This window comes from Monodelphis domestica, chromosome 4 (assembly GCF_027887165.1).
Source record: "Monodelphis domestica isolate mMonDom1 chromosome 4, mMonDom1.pri, whole genome shotgun sequence".
NCBI classification, from domain to species: domain Eukaryota; kingdom Metazoa; phylum Chordata; class Mammalia; order Didelphimorphia; family Didelphidae; genus Monodelphis; species Monodelphis domestica.
Window position 1 is genome coordinate 43,188,770 of NC_077230.1, and position 23,741 is coordinate 43,212,510.

At 35.0% G+C, this 23,741-nt stretch overlaps 1 protein-coding gene across 2 annotated transcripts in view; it reads left to right on the forward strand.

The window, feature by feature from the left end:
• The window catches only part of PHEX (phosphate regulating endopeptidase X-linked), a 273,600-nt gene that overhangs the window by 54,427 nt on the left and 195,432 nt on the right, over positions 1-23,741 (forward strand). The window contains exons 1-2 of one of the 2 annotated variants that reach the window (XM_056793357.1): positions 10,968-10,986; positions 15,076-15,162. In XM_056793357.1, the coding sequence (XP_056649335.1) occupies positions 15,153-15,162 (10 nt within the window). In that variant the 5' untranslated portion in view covers positions 10,968-10,986; positions 15,076-15,152. Of the gene's footprint in view, positions 1-10,967; positions 10,987-15,075; positions 15,163-23,741 lie in introns of those variants that run through there. The other variant, XM_056793356.1, reaches the window with a different exon arrangement.

Genomic DNA, 23,741 nt, shown 5'->3' on the forward strand with positions numbered 1-23,741 from the left:
TTGATGCTGGGATTAAAACAAAGTAAAAACCAAAACCCTACTGGTGAAAGGAGAGAAACTTAACTGAGCATGAAGGAAAAAAACTTTGTTGCTATTAAAAGAAAAAAATAAAACAAAGCAGGGAATAAGATTAAGCTAGTTGTAGAAGAAAAGGATATTAACAGTGAAGTAAACAAAATTTACAAGTTCTTACTCTCTCCTCTTCTCCCTCAAGAAAAAGGGTTTCTAAAGGAAACCAACTTCAGATTTAACAGAATTAAAGAAATGACTTTAACTAAGGCAGATCACAGACTACAATATTGGTGTCCTGGATGAAGGAAAAAAAAGGCAGAGGCTGAAACCCTATGCTAAGGAAAGGAAGAGTCCAGCCCAAAGAAAGACCTATGGAGTGAAGGAAAGGCCTTCAACTTGATTTAATTCCTTGAGAATGTGAATCCTGGAACTCAACTCCTCAGTTCTCGGCAACAAAAATGAGTAAAAAAGCAAACAAAAGGATTTTTGTAATATGAGATGGCTACAATATAAATCTGGAAGAAGAAAATAACTAAAAACTGCTACAATAAACTTTAAAAAAGCTTGCCCACAACAACAATTAGAATTCTTTGAAGAAATCATGCAAAAAAAAAAAGATAAAATAAATTAGAACTTTGGAGGAGAGACTGGATCAACAGCTTAATACAAGAGGTGAAAAACCCTGCACAGTGAGCAGAACCAGGACAACAATTTTTGTAATGATAATAATAACAATAACACTGTAAAGACAAACCATTTTGAAAGATATAAGAACTATGATCAATATACTGGAATCCATGTTTCCAGAGGACCAAGGATGAAACATATTGCTTCCTCAGAGAGAGATGTTTGATCTAGGATGCAGAATGAGACATATATAAGTATTTGTTACAAGGAATTTGTTTTCTTTTTCTCCTTTTAAAAATAGAACAAGAGGTAGCATCGAATAGATTTCTACTAATTAATTTCACTTTTTTTAAACCACTATTTTAAAAGCAGTGTTACAGATATGGAATGTGGTATACACTGTTTGATGAGATCACTATATTGTTAGAACTTTGGGAGAGGGCTGGGAAGTATATACAATACAAGTATAACTTGCATTTATTAGCATTTTTTCCTTTGCTTTCTTTTTTTTTTAATTTAATTTTATTGATTAAGAAATTTTTTTCATGGTTACATGATTCATGTTCTTTCCCTCACCTCTCCCCACTCTTCTTCCATAGCCAACAAGCAATTCCACTGGGTTTTACATGTGTCATTGATCAAGACCCATTTCCATATTATTGATAATAATTACAATAGGATGTTCATTTAGAGTCTACATCCCCAATCATATCCCCCTCAACCCATGTGATCAAGCAGTTGTTTTTCTTTTGTGTTTCCACTCCCCTAGTTCTTCCTCTGAATGTTCCTTCTAATAAGTCCCTCAGAATTGACCTGGACCATTGCATTGCTGCTAGTAGAGAAGCCCATTACATTTGATTGTACAGCAGTGTGTCAGTCTCTGAGTACAATGTTCTCCTGGTTCTGCTCCTCTCACTCTGCATCAATTCCTAGAGGTTGTTCCAGTTCCCATGGAATTCCTTTACTCTATTACTCCTTTGAGCACAATAGTATTCCATCAACAACAGATACCACAATTTGTTCAGCCATTCCCCAATTGAAGGGAATCCCCTCATTTTCCATTTTTTTGCCACCACAAAGAGCACAGCTATGAATATTATTGTACAAGTCTTTTCCCTTATTATCTCTTTGGGGTGCAAACCCAGCAGTGCTATGGCTGGATCAAAGGGCAGATAGTCTTTTTTTGCCCTTTGGGCATAGTTCCAAGTTGCCCTCCAGAATAGTTGGATCAATTCACAACTCCACCAGCAAAGCATTAATGTCCCCACTTTGCCACACTCATTACCTTCCTTTGCTGTCATGTTAGCCAATCTGCTAGGTGTGAGGTGGAACCTCAGAGTTGTTTTGATTTGCATTTCTCTAATTATCAGAGATTTAGAATACTTTTTATGTGCTTATTAATAGTTTTGATTTCTTTATCTGAAAATATAAGTCTATTCATGTCCCTTGCCCATTTATCAATTGGAGAATGGCTTGATTTTTTGTACAATTGATTTAGCTCTTTATCAATTTGAGTAATTAGACCTTTGTCAGAGGTTTTTGTTATAAAGATTATTTCCCAATTTGTTGCTTCCCTTCTAATTTTGGTTGCATTGGTTTTGTTTGTACAAAACCTTTTTAATTTAAAGTAATCAAAATTATTGATTTTACATTTTGTAATTTTTTCTAATCCTTGCTTGGTCTTAAAACCTTTCCTTCCCAAAGGTCTGACAAGTATACTATTCTGTGTTCACCTAATTTACTTATAGTTTCCTTCTTTATATTCAAATCATTCACCCATTCTGAGTTTATCTTGGTGTAGGGTGTGAGATGATGATCTAAACCTAATCTCTCTCCATTGCTTTCTTGAGTCTAGACAACCAACAAAAGAATAAATCAAGAATTGATTTGTAGTACTTGGCCATATTGAAAAGTGAACAACTAGATCTCAAATGCAGCAGGCACAACTTGTATAACCTTTGTCTCCAAGCTCATTTGCTAGGGACTCTCTCCTTACTGGTGGAGATGAATGACCACAGGGCAGGGTGCAGTTCATGAGAGCTGAGAAAATTCTTTATTTTTTTTTAAACCCTCACCTTTTGTCTTAGAATCAATACTGTGTATTGGTTCCAAGGCAGAAGAGTGGTAAGGGCTAGGCAATGGGGATTAAGTGACTTGCCCAGGGTCACACAGCTGGGAAGTGTCTGAGTTCAGATTTGAACTCAAGACCACCTTTCTCTAGGCCTGGCTTTCAATCCACTGAGCTATGCAGCTGCCCCCAGCTGAGAGAATTCTAACCTTAACCTGCTCCACTTTGAGACTCTTCAGGGTCAGTCTCTTTTGAGAATTCATCAAGCTTTAAGTCTTCTTCTTTGATAGGAAGGAAACAAGGGGTATCTAAAACAGGGCAGGGCATTCATCTCAACCATAAAGAAGAGAGTCAGTACCAACAGACTTTGGGACAAGGGTCACATGGAATGGAAAACCAAACCACATTGATAAAATTAAAAACAAAAACAAATATTAATTGAGTGCCTACTGTGTGCAAGGAATTATGCAAGGCACTGGGGATAAAAATGCAAAGAATGAAACAGTTCTTATTTTCATAGTCCTTGTATTCTAATGGAAAAGATATCAAATGCATATAAAGATATATACACTATAAATTTAAAGTTAATAAATATACAAATACAAAGTAGTAAGAGAGTGTGTGTTTGTGTGTGTGTGTGTGTGTGTATGTGTGTGTGTGTGTGTGTGTGTGTGTGTGTGTCTATCCATTCCCTGGACTTCACCACCATGACTTAGCTGCCTTCTTCTGACCAAGAGACCTCCTTTTCTTTCCTCATGGAACTTCCATTTTGAAGAAGAACCTAGACCAGCCTTCTTTCATTCTATGACTACTACTACTATGACATTCATGGACTACAGTGGTTATCTCCTTAACATTTCTATTTTTCAACTTCTTTATGTGTTTTATTTCCCTGTTAGAATATAAACTCTTAAAGGGCAGGGGCTATTTTTATTTTTATATATATCACCAAGGCTTAAAACAGTGCCTGGTACATAGTAAGTGCTTAATAAATGCTTGTTATTGCTTGGATAGATTGTATTAGATTTATTTTGATGTCCTGCTTTTAAAATGCAGTACTAAAACTTCATTTCATTTCTTTAAAGTGCAATGGTTAATAATGAATATGGCAAAAAAAAAATTAGAGTTGCCTTCCATTAAGCACTTACCATGTATGGCTGCCTGTCTTTCTCTTGTTTAGAAACTTGAAGTTCTTCCCCTTTGCTTCTAAACTCCTTAGCCTGATGGCCAAGAACTTCCAGAGTATGATTCCAATCTATCTTTTGCAGTTTTTCTTACATGATTTCTCTTATATTTTATATTCCTGGACCATTTTTATTCTCTCTGGATTACTTATTAGTTCTGTTGCTTTCCTTCTTTATTTCTTCCTATTGAATTAATATACATCCTCAAAGTCACATATCAAAAAAGTCATTTTCTACACTTCCTAGATAGGCAAGTCACTTAACCTAACCCTTCCTGCTCTTCTGTCTTGGAACCAATACTTAGCATCATTCTAAGGCAGAAAGTAAGAGTTTTTCAAAAAGTCACTTTCTACCATATTATTATCTTTCCTTGATTTCCCCCTTCCTTTATCTTTTAATTGCTGCTTTTGTTCAGTTGTGTCTGATTTTTCACACCCCTATTTGGGGTTCTCTTGGCAGAGATACTGGATTGGTTTAACATTTTCTTGTCTAGGTCATTTTATAGATGAGTAAATGGAGGCAAGCAGGGTGAAGCGATTTACCCAGGGTCACAAAACTAGTAAGTGTCTGAGGTCACATTTGAACTCAGGTCTTCCTGACTCCAAGCCTGGCACTCTACTTACTGTGCCATTTAGCTGCCCTTCCTCTATCCTATCTTCCTATAATATAGAAAGTGATCTGTCTCCCCTCCTAATCCCTATAATAATTTACATCCCAATGGCATTTATCACATAGTTCTTTGCATTACTTGTCTCAGTTCCACTACTAGATTTTATTTTTTTTATTATTATATGTCCTGCAGAGCTATTTGTGATTTTTGTACGTAGCAGTCACTCAACAGACATTTGTTAAATTGGATTGAGCATCCTCCAAATTGTGGCTCAGTATTTATGGGATATTATTTTATAAGAAATGTCTTCCTAAGGATAGAGCTGAGAAATTTGTTGATAAGATAAGTGATCGGTGTACTGCCAGAAATCTCTTCTTAGTCATCAATAAATAGTAGGTACTTAGATATCCCAGAGCTGACCAGAAGGAATATTTTATTGTAGTGCCATACCTACTATGACTACTTTAGTTCTAGTGGTAAGGGGGGCAATCAGGACATTATATATATCCATAGCTAGGTAGATATAGATATGTTTATCTATAGTGTTCTTATTTGCCCTTCTTAGGTTTGATTGGAAAAATTTCATGGATTATAACAAGCTTAGCAGCAAGACATTTTACTGTATTATCAGATATGATAGAAATTATTTTAAGGGAAGCAATTTTCCTGTGCTGAAATATGGTATTGGTAGATTTATTTTGATGTTCTGCTTTTAAAGTGCAATGCTAAAACTTCTTTTCATTTCTTTAAAGTGCAATGCTCAATAATAAATATAGCAAAAAAAGAGTTGCCTTCCATTAAGCTTTCCTTTAGGGCTTGGCAGTTTTACAAAATGGACCTAATTACAGAGAAAGGGGTATACTTTTTGCATTGAAAAGGAATGTTATTATTTTGTACCTTGCAATCTGGATGGGTGATTTAGAACTACTTAAAGAGTCCTTGAATCATCTCCTACCCTCATTTTCCCCCTTCAAGCTGATGCCTACTCACAATTATCATTTATAAGAGGATCATGAAAAATAAAGGAAGAAAATAAACAATTCAAGCAGCCTTTCTCTATCTGTAGGCATGACTTTTCCAGAAGAATGAGAAATACCATCTTTTATTGTCTTTTCAGTATGTCAAACAGACTTAGTTAATCCCATGCTTGGCTGATTGTCTGTCTGAGCAGTTAAAAAGATGAGTGTCACACAACCCATTCGAAAGCAGAAAGTTTATAGAATCTGTGGAGCATGACTTAGTTAACTTGAATTTTATTTTTTTAATATGAGCGACAACAGGCTTTGCAAGCTGATTTGGATTTTCTAGGTCTGACGCAACAAGAGTTTAATAACCATGCTGGGTGACTTAGAAAAATGGAATTTCTCAGTATTGTAAATAAAACGAGGGGTGTGTAAACCAAATTAAAGTCTGCAGTCTGGAAAATCAACAATGACTAAAAATAGTAAGATGAGAGGGGACATTCAGCCATGATGCCATCTAAAGCTAGGTTTTCAGTACCATCAAAAAGAGAACCAAGCCCAAGACGGTTTTTTTTTTTTTGTTTGTTTGAACTCTTGCACATTACTGGTATTGGTTTGGTTGTGGAAGCAGGAGAGATTTGATCTGTTTTCAACCTCAATTCCTCATCTAAAGTCACATGCTAATCATATGCATGTGACCCAGACTCTTAAAGATTATGCCAATGGAATGCAACGTCTGTCAAGAAAATCTTTGAATATTAAGAACTGTGAATTTATTATCTGAGCACCAACCTAGATAAGTATGAAGAGTCTCATCACTAGAATGATGATGATGGCCCCTAAAGGCAATTGATTATTTTGGTCACAGCAATTAAAAAATACTTTCTGCTAAGTGTGGGAAATGACTCTTATTTCCAATCATTATTATTCAGTCCAATGTAATCAACATATATTGCTGTAGATAGGTTATAAAGGTCCTTTCTTATGTCAGACTTTTTAAGATATAAGGAACAATTTAAGCCTGTATACTAAGAGGCAGGAGTATATTTGTTTTACCACAAAACTGTCTTAGCTAGAGGACTTCCACCCATGTGGCTTGATTTGTAAATGCCACGGTGAGAGAGAATTATCTGAACCTCCAGACCTCTGCCCTCTAACATTGGGAAGATAAGCATTTCATTACCCATCTTAGGAGCCTTTCTTCAGCATTTGAGTACCTCCTGCCCATCTTGTCAGTGGAGATGACCCTTATTCTGCCCAAGTTGTGACCACTCAAGAAAAAGCCCTTTAATTACTTTAGTAATTAAAAAATTAAAAATTAAAAAAAAAAATAAAAAAAAGCACATTGGGTGCTTTATTACTTAACTTTAGGGGTGGGATTCTGTTCCCTTGATTGCCCAGTTTCTGCTCATAGATAAGGTTTGGGTGTAGATCTGCCCTCCATTGCTATGAGAATTTGCATTTTGTGCTCTACAGTCTGGATTGTCTTGAACCCGAGGGTTCTAAAACATACTGGAGAGCAAGAGACATCTCAGATGGTGAGAAAGATCTGAGGTCCCATTCATTAAAGGGATCCGGGTCCATTTAATGAATGACGATTAGTTGAGAGTTCTGCCTTTGTGCTTTTTATTACAGATTGTACTGACTTTTTCTATGATTTAGGGAATGAAGTGGCTGCAATCTCTTCTGATGGAAGGAATGTCCCGATCATTGAAATTATGGATTTTTTTGCTTAGGCTGTTCATATATTTTTCTCTCATATGTCAAAAATTTCTGTTTGGCATTCTAGAATTCCATAATTAGATATTATATGTTTCTCAAGTACTACTTGTTGTGGGGTGTAGATGTGTACCCCTGGGGTACCCGAGGAAGGATACCTTTCGCAAGAATGCAAGACTCCAAAACTTAGCTTAAAAACAAAAAGAAATTTATTAATTTAGAAAGTAATATTGAGAATGGCCAGGAAGATAGCGAGGTGGAACAGCAAGATGGGGAGCAGTTCCTGGGAGGACAGTATGAATGGAAAAGCTGTTCCCCCCAGACGACATCAGTTCTGGGGATTTTATACTTTTTACAACAGAGAGTGTTAGTCACCCAGGCATTTGGTGAGGTGGGGTGATCATCTGCCTGGAGACATAAAGATTCCTTAGTTTAAGGGAACAAACAGATGTCTGAGATGTAGCCTGATAGGATCAAGGTGTAGCCTGGGGATGCATCTCTCTGTCCATCTCAAATCTAGAGGACAATCAAAGGAGGACGATCATCTCAGGACCCTAGAGGGGTCACTGGATGTTTTTAGGCTCAGAGTCATGAGGATGTAAGGGAGCAAGGGAGTTTCCCTGATAATAGTTTGCCTGAGTTTCTGGGGGTACAATGCCCATGTCACTACTCACCTGAGTAATTGAACTCTGGTTCCAACAGGCACTGTGTTCTCACATCTTTAACCTTGGCTCATACTCTTGGTATGTTGGAATTTCCTCTTTCCCTTTGTTTGCTTGTTGAATTCCTACCTCTGTTTACAACCCAGTTCAAATGCTACCCCCTCCAAGAAGCCTTCCCTCATTTTCCTTGTTGGTAGTAATTGCCCCTCAAATCTCAATAGTATATTACTTTTTTTAGGCTGCTCCATGGAATAGTGCAGAGGTATCGAACGTATGGAGCACTAATTGCATGCAAGCAGCATCTGGTGCCAGATTAAATATGGGAACTATTTAACATAATAAATAAAGATACATGAAAACATAAATAATTTGACATTTGAAAACTAGGTTAATAGATAAGCCCACAAGGATCCTGATATACAGTTTAATGGTTCCCATTTCTACCTAAGTTTGACACCATTGGGAGAGTGGATACCAAAGAATCAGGAAGATGAGTTCAAATCCTGCTTCAAAAACTTACTGTGGCATTGGGTAAGTCACTCTTAGGCTCAGTTTCCTAAACTTGTAAGATGGTGATAATAATAGCACCTCTCTTAATTGTGAAAATCCAGCAAAATGGCATGTATAAAATACATTGTAAACTTTAGGGTGCTTTAGAAATTCTTGCTGTCATTCTCTGAGGGATAACGTTTCTAGTCTTGTCTTTTTATTTTGCAGATTGAGGACCACTATTTTGTCACTCATAAATTATCTGAGGGTGGGAGTGAAAAGAGCAAGGCTGTGTAGTCAGGGAAGCTAGGTTCAAGCTTAGCCTTGATGCTTGTTTCCTGTGTGACCTTGGCTGGTCCAATCGTCTAGCCCCAGATTCTGCATCTGTAAAATGGTAAGGGGGGGGGGTTCATGGGGTGCCTAGACCTTTCAGGATTATCATAGCATTCTAGCAGATGGTGGATACTTAATAGGTTCTGTTGTTTTTGCTGACATTAGAATGGGTAAAGAAAAGGTGATGAAAAGAACAGACTAGATGTCTTGGTCACAGAGCTGCCTATGATGCTGTTTGGGGTTATTTTTTGTTTTGTTTTGAAATGATTTGTCTCTAGGTTTGGATAGTGGGTGTTTGAAGCTTACATTTATAATGCAAAGTTTTGTGACTGTGAACACATTTTAAACCTGGAGCTTTGTTCTGCAGAGAGGGTTGAATCAATCCGAGGTTTCCGTTTCTGTGGTAACACGATAAAAGGTACCCGAATGGGAGTGGGTGGGTGGGAAGGAGCTGGTATTGGAAAGTTCCTTTGAATAAACAATAAAAGTTTTGTGCAGAGGTAACTGTACTTAGAGGGCTTTAGGGACACTTTAATGACTAGAGGAGCTGCCTGCGGTAGGCTTTGTTTCTCATTCATTAATGAATCCCCAGGCTAGATTTCTTTCTCTCTTTTCACTAATTCACATTCACAGATGCATAAACATGGTGGCTACCCACTGATTGCTGCCTCATAGTCTGCATATAAATGCTGCCTCTACTTGGGATGGGAGGGAGGAAAGAAGAGGCTGAGGGCATCACCAGAACTTTGGATATTTGAATCTACTGAAAAGACCAATAACAACTAATTTTGACATATACAAGAAACCTAATTATATCCGTGCGAGGTTTTCTGTATTGGAGTGGAACTATTTATCACATTCAGTCCTCCTTCTCTCCCCCTCCCCACATCCCCAATACACACAACTTGCCTTGGGTACACACCTATGTAAATACTTATTATATTCCATTTTCCTCTCTCCCTGGCTTCTTTCTCCCTTCCCCACTCCTTTCCCCACTGATGCAGAATGTTTGCAGTACCTGAATAATATCAAATCCCTAAATGAAATTGGGAATATCTGCCTTCCCTGGCAATTTAAGGGCTGCAGCAGGTTTATCTCATTTGCATTGAAGGGAAAGAATGGAAAGGCATATGAAGAGATTTTAACAGAATTTTACTGGGCCATAATTTAATCTGATTTTTTTACCTGGTTCCTTTTGCCCTTTTTTGGGAGGGAAATTGTTAGTCAATTTTATTGCTCTGTGATAAGCCACAGGAAAGAAACAATGAATGGAATAAATTCAAGGTGTCCTCTCTCTTCTTCCCAGTTAAAAAACAAAACAAAACAAAAAACCATCTCCCTGCATTTCCCTTACTTAGGTGTTTATACAACAAGACCGAGGCATTTGACTGCAGATTTTTGAAAGGCACGATTTCTAGATTAAAAGTAGGATCCTCTTCAGAGAATGTATAATTGTTTATTAATCTGATTACCTCTCTCTGTGCAGTGGGTCTCATGGCCAGAGTACAGCAGGAACATCTTTTATAAACTGGTTTTGCAGGAGACAAGGTTGCTTTCAAATTGATATCCAGTATCTATTGAAAATGGAGTTTCATTGTAGTTTTGGAAATTGCTAGGATGTCCAGTAAAATTTGGAGTGTTTATCACAAATTCATTATGGCAGACTGCTTCTTTCAAACATATTTAAAGCACTTCCACCTTCCCCCCCCCCTCCACCCCCAGTTCAAGTTTTCTCTTGTTCATAAAATAATTAAAAGACTAATTAGTTTATTCTCTTTAAGTAGATCAGTACTTGAAAATTAGGGATCCATTTTGAAACAGATCTCAAAATAGCTTTAAGTCAAGAATCTTGTTTATGTAGCTACATCTTAAACAGACAATTCTTTCATATATTAATTTTAAGGAAAGCCAGATAAATTTTCTAATTTCTCTCTATTTTTTTTTTTGTGACCAAACAAGTCCTGGGTTCCAAATATATCTACATGCAGTTCGATTGGTTAGTCCATCACCTAGTACCTTTTAAAAACTTACTTTATGCCAAATATTGTGTTATCTGTTTGGGGGATTACAAGGTTTGGGGGATGAAAGTATTAAAAATGAAATCATCCCTGCTTTTGAGGATCTTACTTTTTTTAAAACCTTGACCTTCCGTGTTTGAATCTATAATTGAAAATCTGTTACCCTAACAAAAGAACTACATTTCCCAGGAGCCCACTGACTTCCTGTCATTACGTACTTCCTGTAGACAGGGGATATTAGCCATTGGGTTGGCAGGCCTCACCTTCTTTGGCTTGATGACAGCGAGCTTGGTGGTGGTAAGGTGGGTGTCTGAACTGGCTGATCAGCCATGGGCACATGGTCATAGTCTTTTTATTTTGTTACCTTTTATATTCCTTTATTTCTAATGATCATTAATAAATCCCTTAAAATATAATATTTTATTATTGATATCTAATTTTAATTTTTACAGAATCAATACTGTATATTGGTTCCAAGGCAAAAGAGTGGTAAGGGCTAGGCAATGGGGGTTAAGGGACTTGCTCAGGGTCACACAGCTGGGAAGTGTCTGAGGCCAGATTTGAACCCAGGACCTCCATCTCTAGGCCTGGTTCTCAATCCACTGAGCCACCCAGCTGCTCCAGGACTTTACATTTTAATGAAGGAAACTAGAAGTATCTGTAATGATATCTATCTATCTATCTATCATCTATCTATCTATCTATCTATCTATCTATCTATCTATCTATCTATCTATCTATCTATGTGTGTGTGTATATTTATACTTATATACTAATATACAAAAATATACCTCTATCTATATCAACACTTATACGTATGCACATACATATAAGGACTACATGCTACCATTCTTAAATTGCTGTGAAAAAACACGTAGAGATATTCCCAATTTCATTTAGGTATTTGATATTGCTTGGGTATTGCAAACATTCCTCATGACATATATATAAATGAGGAGTAGGGTAGGGAGGGTATGTATTTATATACACATATGCATACTTATTTATATACACATATATCTATATATGCACTCATCGATACATATATCAATACATACACATATCGATACACATACATATACACATACCACATATTTATTGTCTGACACTTGTTTAGTCATTTTCAGTCATATCTAATTCTTCATGACCCCATTTGAAGTTTTCTTCACAAAGATGCTAGGAGGGTTTGCTATTTCCTTTTCATTTTACAGAATTAGAAACAGAGGCAAGCAGGGTTAAGTGACTTGTCCAGGATCACAAAACTTGTAAGCATCTGAGGCCATATTTGAATTCAGGTCTTCCTGATTCTATGTCTGGTACTCTGACTACTATACCACCTACCTGCCCTATTGGCTATTTTTATTTATTTATTCATTACATTAAAATCCCCAAGTATCTCACTTCCTTCCCTCCTTCTATTAGAGAAGCCATCATTTGACAAAAAGATCTAGGTATATATAAAACTATGTCTTACTTATTTCTATGTGTCAATTCTTTCTCTGTAAGTAGACATACACAATTCATCCTTTAAACAGTTCTGTTTCCATATATGATCTCTTGGTTCTACTCATTTTACTCTTTCCATGTTTTTCCAAAGTCAACCTATTCATTTTTTTCTTATAGCACAACAGAATTGCATCATAATCATATACCACAACTTGTTCAGCCATTTCCCAACTGATTTCTTTGCTACCACAAAGAGAGCTGATACAAATGTTTTAGAACATAGTAGATTCTTAATAAACTAATAGTAGTGTTGCTAGGTTAAAAGGTATATATAATTTTATAACTGTTTGGGCATAATTCCAGATTGTTCTCCAAAATATTTGGATCAGTTTGCAGATCCACCAATAGTGCAGTTCTGTCCCTATTTTTCCACATCACCAACATTTGTCATTTTATTATTTTAGCCAATTTTATAGGTGTGATATGATCTCTTAGAGATGTTTTGATTTGCATTTTTCTAATCAATAATGATTTCGAGCATTTTTATATAGTTATATATAGCTTTGATTTCTTCATCCAAAAACTTTCTGTTCACATCTTTTGACCATTTAATCAACTGGGGAATGGCTTATATTCCTATATAAATGAGAACGTTCTCTATATTTTAGATGAGAACTCCCTCTGAAAAACTATTGATAAAATCCTGCCGCCCCTCCAACTTACTGCTTTAGCAATAGCGATCAGAGAAGAAACAAAAATTGAAGGAATCAAAATGGGCAAAGAGGTAATAAAACTATCTCTTTTTGCAGATAATATGATGGTATATATGGAAAACTCTAGAGATTCAATAAAAATTAGTTGAAACTACCAATAATTTTAGTAAAGTAGCAGGACACAACTTGAACGCACATAAATCATCAGCATTCTTCTATATCACCAAGAAAGTTCTGCAAGAAGAGAGGCTAAGAGATAACCCATTTGAAATAATCAGAGATAGACTAAAATACCTTGGAATATACCTGGCAAAACAAATCCATAAGTTACATGAATACAATTATAAAACACTTTTAATACAAATAAACTCAATTTTAAGTAATTAGAGAAAATTAGTGGTTTCATGGGTGGGCAGAGCCAATATAATTAGAATTATAATCTCACCTAAAATAATCTAATTATTTAATTCTATCCCCTTAAATTTTCAAATAATCATTTTTGTTGAACTAGAAAAAATAGTAACAAAATTCATTTGAAAAAAAGGTCAAGATTATCAAAGGAACTGAGGCTCTGTTGTCTATAAAATATTTTATATAAAGTAAAATGCATAAATAAAAATATACAAAATAGTTCAATACAAGATCATTTAGGAGGGTCTTTGGACTGATTATGACTGATTATGAGTCTTTTGTTTAAAAGATTATGGGGTATTGGTTAGATTTCTGAATTTGGAAATAGAAGGTCTGGCTTTTGGTTCTACTTCTGCCATAGTTGTGATGTGACCTGGATAACTCCTTTAATTTATTTGTGTTAGAATAATAAAAACACCTTTTACTGCCACCTTCTGGTTCCTAGAATTTTTTAGGATTCACCATCTATTTATCAACTTATTAAAAGCTTTCATTTTCTCTTGAACTTCCTCTGCCCTCCCTTCCCTGCCCCCTGACAATCCAGAATTAAATATGATGTTATATCAATACAAGATGGCATTTACTTAAGGGAAAAAGTTAAATAATCAAAATTTAAACCCTTCAATCAATAAACATTTATTAATCACCCAATATATGTCAGATACTATGTTAAGTGCTAGAGATACAAAACAATACCTTTGATAGAAATTGGGAAGTTTGAAAAAGGAGAAAGATATTGAGTTCAGTTTTAGATATGTTGAGATGAATACATCTCTGGGGCATTAAATTTGGAATGTCCAATGGGCAATTAGACTGCAGCTCAGGGGAGAGGCTGGGGATGGATACTTAGGAAATCATTGGTATAGAGATGATGATTAATCCACCGGAGTAGCTGAGGTCATTGAGAAGAAAGGAACAAGATTTTGAACAAAACTTTGGGTAGAATCCAAAGTTAGGAGATGCAGTATGGAAGAGGGGAAGACATAGGAGACTGAGAATAAGGAATCAGATAGGTAAGATGCTATCAAAAGACAATAGTGTCACTAAAACTTGGAGGAGAGGGTATCCAGAAGGATAGGATGATTAGGTGTCATATTCAATAGATAGAGAGGCATAAGGACTGAAAGAAGACTATCAGATTTGGGAGTTTAGAGTTTGTAATTGGTGGAACTGAGATGTGAACCTAGAACCTCACAAACACTCTTTAGCTATATCACTTCTTATTCTATAATTGAGCTAATTAAGGTGTTCAAGTAGGAAAACATGGTCAGAGTAATGTACATCAGATTTGGCCTTGCATTTAAATTTTTTTATTTGAGCAAATGAATTCTTTTTTTTTAATTTGGAAACTTTTATTTAATAAATTTAGAATATTTTTCCATGGTTACAAGATTCATGTTCTTTCCCTCCCCTCCCTTCATCCCCCTCCCATAACTGATGTGCAATTCCACTGGGTTTTATATATGTCATTGAGCAAATGATTTCTTAACCCTTCTTTTATTACAGGAGGGAATAAACATTCTAGTTCAGAGTAAGACTTCCTTGGCACCTGAAGTTTTTATTAACTTTGAATCTGAAAATAAAAGCCTATCTAAAGGAATTTTTTGTTTTGCTATAGAATTTGCTTGGGACATGCTCTTCTGTCTTTGATTTGTTCCCTTCTTATCCTCCAATCTCTGTTTTTCTTTGTATTTCCTTTCTGTTCTGTAATGTTAAATTCTTAGACTTTAGGAATCATCACCGTTGCTTTGATTTATATGGTATCCAGCATAGTACCTCCACAGGTGGGCACTTACTAAATACTATTTTTATACTTCACAGCACTTCTGGAGAAATCAATCAGCAGAAGGCGGGACACTGAAGCCATTCAGAAGGCCAAAATTCTTTATGTATCTTGCATGAATGAGAGTGAGTATCCTGCTTTAGTTTCAAAATCCAATGACTATTTTCAACTTATTTTTTGGAATTCTGTAGATTTTGAAAAGTGTCATTTAAGCTTATTGATGACTATTGACAACTCAAAAATTGAATTTAACCAGTTAATATCAATTTGTAAGCATGATGGAGAGAATATTTAGAGTTATGGGAACTAGATCCTAAGAGGACTAAGGTATATATGATATAAATGAGAATATTAGAATTTAAGCAGGGGCAGAGCCAAGAACTCACCCAAATTCCTCTCCAAACAACTTTAGTCTCAAATTGAATTCGTGAAAGGCAAAACCAGCAAAAGGTCGAGTTGAAGCAATATTCTTTCCCAAGACAACTTGGGAGGTTGGCAGGGAAGGCCTGTCTTACTGGGGTGGTAGTTGGCCCTAGAACACAGTGCAGGCTATTCTTGACAACATCAGCAGCAGGAGGTGGCTACATCATCTCAGCCCACAGAAAGAAAAAGGGTCAGACAGTTGGTCAGAAGGAGGTTGCAGGGGACTATTATTGGCATCAGATTCAGGGTCCTTTTGCACTGCCCAGAATTAGTTCCCATTTTTAGTCCCTGGAATGAAGAAATCTAGAGCTAATGGTTGGAAGGGAACACAGGCCCTGCTCCTAGTTCCAGGGTGGAGGAGAGTGCTTTTAGTCAGTCAGAAGGGATTAGGGCCTACTCTTTCAGTTCTAATGCAAAAAGGAGAACTAACTCTTGTGGTTGAAGAAGAACAGGGACCTGAGTAACAGTACCAGGGCCTTTCTAGCCATGGGGGAGGAAGGGCCTTGGTTAACAGTTCCAGGGTGAGGAAAGAGTACTTGTAATCACTCCCAAGGAAATAGGGACTTTGACCTCAGTTAACCCTTCCTGGGTTAAATTCCAGAATACAGGTCAGGAGAGCAATGGCCACATCTGTCTTTAGATTATACCACCTACTTATAGACCTGAAGAACAAGTTTTGAAAACAGTAGCATGAAAAGCTTGATGCTTGGATAGGTATCTCCTTCACTTTGGGAATAGAGCCCAATTTTAACATAAAATTAAAAGTCAAAAGATAGGCTGGAAAAAATGCACAAACAACAACAGAAAAGAAACTGAACATAAAGAATTATTATGGTGACAGGAAAGATCAAAATACAAACTCAGAGAAAGTCACCAATGACAAGATAGTTACCAGCACAGCTACAAAGAAAAGTGAATTGGACACAAACCTAACAAGAATTTTTGAAAGAGCTCTGAGATTTTTTAATAAATCAAATAAGAGTGGTAGAGGACAGTTGGGAAAAGAAATGAGAATGTTGCAAGAAAATTATGAAAAGAGAGTAAACAACATGGTAAAATAGGCACAAAAATACTGAAGAAAACAATATCTTAAAATGGTGAAATGGTAAAAGGTATTAAAATCTACTGAAGTGAAAAACTCTTAAAAAAAGAATCATCAAAATGGAAAAAGAAATACAAAAGTTCACTGAAGGAAGCAATTCTTTAAGAAGTAGAATTGGGCAAATAGTAGCAAATGCCTCCATGAGATAGCAAGAAACAGTAAAACAGAATTAAAATAACAAAAATAAGAAGAAAATCTAAAATATATCATTGGAGAAATTATCAACCTGGAAAAAGATCAGGGCAAGAGAATTTATGAATTTTGGACTACCTGAAAGTCATGATAAAAAAGAGATCTTAGACATAATTTTTTTCATGTTATTTTATTTATTCATTTTTAGAATATTTTTCTATGGTTACATGATTTATGTTCTCTCCTTCCCCCTGCTCCCCCCCCCCCCCAATTCTGGAGCTGACAAGCAATTCCCCTGGTTTATACATGTTAGACATAATTTTTCAAGGAATTATGAAGGAAAACTGCCCTGATATCCTCGAATCAGAGGGAAAAATAGAAATTATAAGAATTCACCTATTACTTCTTGGAAGGAATCTCAGAATGAAAATTCCCAGGAATATTATAAACAAATTCCAGAGCTCTCAGGTCAAGGAGAAAACATTGTAAGCAGCCAAGAAAGAAACAACTCAAAAATCATGGAACCAAGTGAGGCTCACACAAGACTTAGAGACTTCAATGTTAAGAAGCAGAGGGCTTAGAATATGATATTCTAAGAGGAAAAGGGGCTAGGATTACACATGAATAAACCACATCAAAACTGAGTTTAATCCTACACATGAAATAATAGATATTTAATGAAATAAAAGACTTTTGGTATTTCTGATGAAAAGTCTGGAGCTGAATAGAAACCTTGACTTTCAAATATGTGTCAAAAGAAGCATTAAAAGGTGAACACAAAAAGAGAAAACATAATGGGTCCAATAAAGTTAAACTGTTTATATACCTTTATGAGAAAATGATACTTGTTACTCCTAGGAACTTTATTATTATTAGGAAGATTAGGAGTAGATGTAGACAGAGAGCATGGTTATGAGATCACCATGATGGGAGGATTAAAAAAAAATTAAACTAAGGGGTGAGAAAGAGGGATACACTGGGAGAAGGGGGAAAGGAGAAGTAGAATGGGGGCAAATCATCTCACATGAAAAAAGTATGAAAGGAAGAGCTTTTATAGTGGAGGGGAATGTGGCAGAGAAGTGGTGGGAAATGCTTGAATCTTACTTTAATCAGAATTGACTCAAAAAGAATTGACACAATCAGTTGTGTATAGAAATCTATATATAATCCTAAAGGGAAGTAGGAAAAAAAAAGGGATAACAGTAAAGGGGAGGGGCATAGAAATGAAAGGAGGTAATGGTCAAAAGTAAAACATACCTTCACAAAGAGATATTGATAATGTATTAGAGCATAAAAATCTCACAACCAAATGCAGGAAAACAAATTTTAAATGTATTTTTTCCAAACCACAATGCAGTAAAAATTATATTAAATTAAGAGCTTTGTAAACATAGATTGAAACTTAATTGCAAACTAAATAATCTAATCCTAAAAGCAGGAGTGGGTCAAAGAACAGATCAAAGAAATAATTGTTAATTTCAACAATGAGACAACAAACCAAAATTTGTAAGATGTAACCAAAGCATTTAGGAAAACATGTCTTTAAATGTTTATATCAATAAAATAGAGAAAAAGATTAATGAATTATAAATACAAGTAAAATAAACTAGAAAAAAGCAAATTAAAAATCACCAATTAAACACCAAATTAAAATTACTGAAAATCAAAGGGGAGATTAATCAAATTGAAAGTAAGAAAACCATTGAACTAATCAAAGTAGGAGCTAGTTTTGTGAAACAAAAGAACAACAGAACAACCCAATACAATAGATAAACCATTGATTAATTTGATTAAAAATAAAGAAAATTAATTTAGCACTATGAACAATTAGGTGAATTAATCACCAATGAAGATAAGATGAAAAATATTGGGAGATATTTTGCCCCATTATATGCCAATAAACCTAATAATCTATATGAAATAGATATTTATAAAGCTATAAATTGCCCAGAATAACAGAAGAGAAAGAACTTTTAGAAAACTGTTAGAATAAGAAATTGAACAAGTTATCAATAATCTCCCTAAGAAAAAATTTCCAGGACCAGATGGATTCACAAGTAAATTCTACCAAACTATATAAAGAACAACAAATTCCAATACTATAAAAAAGAAACTATTTGGAAAACTAGACAAAGAAGCATTCCTACAAATTTCCTTTTGTAACAAATATGATGCTGATACCTAGACTTCGAAGAGTAAAAACAGAGAAAGAATACTGTAGATTAATTTCCCTAATGAATATTAATGCAAACATTTACAATAAAATACTAGCAAGGAAATTATGGCAACATATCACAAGGATTTATATGAAAAATTCAGGGCTAGTTCAATTTTAGAAAGAGTATTGGCATAATTGACATTATCAGTAACAAAACCAACAGGAATCATATGATTATCTCAATAGATGCAGAAAAAGCTTTTGACAAAATATAATTCTCATGCCTATTAATGACAATAGAAAGTATAGGAATAAGTGAAGTTTTCCTTAAAATGACAAATAGTGTCTTCTAAAACCATTAGCAAGCATTATTTGGAAGAGAGATAAGCTAGAAGGCTTCCCAATAAGATCAAGGATAAAGCAAGATGTCCTTTTTCACCACTATTATTCAATACTAGAAAATACTAGAAAAAAAAATTAAAAAATGGAAGGAATTAGAATAGACAATGAGGAAAAAACTATCACTTTGTAGATAATATGATGACATACTTGAGGGAATCCTAATCAACTAAAAGACTAATTGAAATAATGATCAGTCTTAGTAAAGTTGCAGAATTGTAAAACAAACCCACACAAATCATCAGCATTTCTATATTCAGCAGGAAGAGATAGAAAGTTTAACTATAGACTATATAAAATACTTGGGAGTCCGCTAGCTAAGGCAAATAAAGCACTTTCCACAAGAATAAAATCATATCTAAATAATTGGAGAAATGTTAATTGCTAATGGGTGGCCTGAGCCTATTGTGGAAGAGGCATGAAGAAAGAGAGGATTTGCAGGACAAGCCAGGCATGCTGACCAAGGTGAAGGACCTGTCTGTCAATCAAGGTGAAGATTCCAAATGGAATGTTCCTAGGAGAGGCAGTTGGGAGCCTGGTCAGAAGGGAGAAACTGGGACATTGGGGCTCTTTGGGTTTTCTGACCAAAGGGGAGAGACTGACTTTACCTGACCTAGGCTGAGAGAGGGACCTTTGTGGCTTTTGACAGAGTCTGGACTTGAGTTACTCAAGCAGAGAATATGTAACTAAAGAAAGAAGAACAGAAGAAAGATACTTGTCCTCCAAACTCTCTGATTGTCCCTGAGTCACTGTGGTGACTAGACTGACATTTCCCAAACCCACCTAATTCTCCTTATAGATTAGGGAAACCCTCACCCCTCTCACCTCAGTTCTCCATCCTGTTATTCCCAATAAACCCCTTACCTGAGAAAGGAAAAGAAAGGAGTTTTCCCTCATAAATCTCATAGTCCACTGGGGTGGGGGTGGGGGGAGAGGGCCAAAACCACAGGCTTTAGAAGAAACTGGGAGGTGAAGGGAGGTGAAGGGAGAAAGAGGGTAGGAAAATATCTTGATTTATTAGCTATCAATAGGGATCAATAGGCAACCCCAGAATACCACAGAGTAATCTCCTCTAGCAGCATCTCTCACTCTCTCATCTATCTCCATTATAAATAGGCAGCCCCAGTTTCCCCTAGTAGCAGCTCTCTAGTCTGCCAGAGTATCCAGTTACCACAACCAGAAATATTTTCCCACAGATTACCTACTTTATTATACTATTTAATAAAAATGATAATTCTATTAAATTTATTTATTCATTCAGTGTTGCACCAATCAAATAACCAAAAATTATTTAATAGAGCTATAAAATATAATAAAAATTCTTCTGGAAGAGCAAAAGGTAAAGAATATCAGAGGAATCAATGAAAAAATATAAAAGTGGCTAAGTAGCAGATCTCTACTGTTACAACTGTAGATCTACTACAGATCTCTAACTGTATTAAAAAGCAGTAATTATCAGAATAATGTGGTACTGGTTAAGAAATAGAGTGGTGTATCAGTGAAATAGATTAGGTACACAAAACACAGTTGTAAATGACCATAGTAATCTCAAGTTTGATAAATCCAAATATCCAAGCTTTTGGGACAAGAACTTAGTATTTGACAAAAATTATTAGGAAAATTGGAAAGCAGTTTGGATACAAAGATAAGGTCAACATGGGAATACAATTTGGATGTAAAGGGCAAATAAGCATAATCATAAGCAAATCAGGGGAGCATGGAAAATTTTATCTTTCAAATCTGAGGATAAGGGAGGAGTTTATTACCAAACAAGAGACAGTATTACAGGATGTAAAATGGATAATTTTTTATTACATTAAATTAAATAATTTTTGCACAAAAAATTCTAATGCATCCAAGATTAGAAGGAAAGCACAAAACTGTATAGAAAATTTTCAGCAAGTTTCTCTGATAAAGGCCTAATTTTTAAAATATGTAGAGAACTGAGTTAAATTTCTAAGAATATAAATTATTTCCCAATCAATAAATGTTTAAAGGAAATAGATAATTTTTAGAGAAATCAAAACTATATAGTCATATAAAAAACACTCTAAATTATTATTGATCAGAGAAATACAAATTAAAACAACTCTGAGGTACTATCTTATGCCCATTAGATTTGCCAACATGACAAAAAAGGAAAATAACAAATATTGGAGGGGATGTGGGAAAATTACAACACTAATATACTGATTCAATCATTCTGGAAAGCAACTTATTACTATGTCTAAAGGCTATAAAACTGTGCCTAAATATTTATAGCAGCTCTCTTTGTGGTGACAAAGAACTGGAAATTGAGGAGATGTACATTAATTAGGAAGTGGCTAAACAAGTTGTGGCATATGATTGTGATAGAGTAGTACTGTGCCCTAAAAAACGATGATCAGGTTAATTTAAAAGAACAACACTGAAAGACTTACATAAAGTTATGAAGAATGAAATGAGCACAACCAAGAGAATGTTATTTAGAGGAACAGAAATATTACTTGAAAAATGATGCATATATCCACTTCCAGAGAAATAACTGACAAATAGAAATAAGCAAGACATAGTTTGTATATATATAAATACACACACACACACACATATATATATATGTATATATATATACATGTATGTATATATAGTCAAATGATGGTTTTTCTATTGTGGGGAGTGGAAAGAGGGAGGGAGAGAGTTACCTGAGAATTTTAATGTAACAAACAAATTAAAAATAAAACTGGGCACATTCTTTAATCTAGCATTTCTACTACAAGATTTGTTCCCCAAAGAGATTTTTTTAGAAAAGGGAAAGGACCTATTTGTACAAAAATATTTATACTGGTTCTTTTTGTGGTGGCAAAGATTTGGAAATTGAGGGAATGGCTAAACAAGTTGTAGAGTACTATTATGCTATAAAAAATGTCAAGTAAGATTTGCTTTCAGAAAAGCCTGGGGAGTCAATATGAACTGATGCAAAGTGAAATGGCAGAACCAGGAGAAGTGTGCATAGCAATAGTAATTCTGAAGGAATATAATGATCCAAGACAATTCCACAAGACTTAAGATGAAAAATGCTATCCATCTGCAGAGAAAGATATGATGGAATTTGAACACAATACTTTAAAAACTCTATGTAAAAAATTGACACCAGCCTAAGAGCTAACCCAAATTCAACTTTGGATTTTTAAAAGGGAGAGTTTTGATAGTTTGAAATACCTCACTCTCAGATTGAATTAAGTTGTAATTCACTTCACCTTTTGATTGAATTAAGAACAAACAAAGTTTATGGCTTATCTATCAACAAACTACTTAAAGTAGGATGAGCATAAGTATTTTATTGCCATTGAGAAGAGTGGGTGGACATGGTTTTTGGGCTAGGAGGAGGCTTGGTAAGGGAATTGCCAGCCACCTGGGCTAGAATCCTTTTTTTTTTCTGACTTGCCTTTTCAATTATTTAATAAATAATTATGAATTAAGATACAGTCTCAAGAGAATCTTAATCTCAACACTTATTTTGTGTTTTTTTTGTCTGTTTTCTTTTGCAAGATGGCTAATATAGAAATATGTTTTGCATGACTGCATATGTATAATCTCTTACAAATTTGCTTGTCTTCTTAATGGAGGGGAGAGGATAAAGGGAGGAAGAGAATTTGGAACTCAAAAATTTTTAAAAAACTAAATGTTAATATTTTTAACATATATTAAAAAGAAAAGAAAAAAGAATTTCAATAGTTATTTGTGCATCTGCTTGGCCAAATTTGTTTTGAATATTATCCTTAGCCAGAGAATTCTTGGGCTTTGCAGCTATTTGAGGGTGACCCTAGTAGAATCCAGTTTAGAATATAGTTGAATATATACATCTATGAATATATTTAGAATATGCTTATCCTTACATCAGTGGTCCAAACCATCAATTTTAGAACTTGTCTCTAATGGGTTAATACTTTGTCCAATACTTTGCATTTTGGCCTTGGACCTGGCTATTGAACTAATTAGAGTAGGGATAAGGAACATTTACCCTGCTAGCTTTCTCAAGAGTTTCCATTATATGATAGAGTCCTTATAAAGACCTTATGGAGCTTTTTGGATTCAGTGACTCTAAGGAGTTAATGAATATGCTTTATTGTTAGTCCTCTGGAACTGTGGTTGGTGAACGCATTGAAAAGAGTTTTAAAGTCTTTCAGTGTTCTTTACCTTTTCAATGTTTTTATTATTGTATAGATTTATCTTTTGGTCTTGCCTTCATTTTGCAGCATGAGGAATACATTTTTGGACATGATCAATGTGGGCATTAGTTTTGCTTATCTATTCATGCTTGTTTTTGTCCTTTTTTTCAATATCAAGAGATTGGATGGAGGCAGTGGGAAGGTGAGAAAATAAATGATCATTAATTAAAAAATAAAGCTTCAAAAAGAATTAGTGAGCACTTATAATACATGAAGTAAACAATTTATCCGTTTGGTAAGTTTTTTTTTAATTAGAGTACAGTTCTGTCACCTGGTGTGATC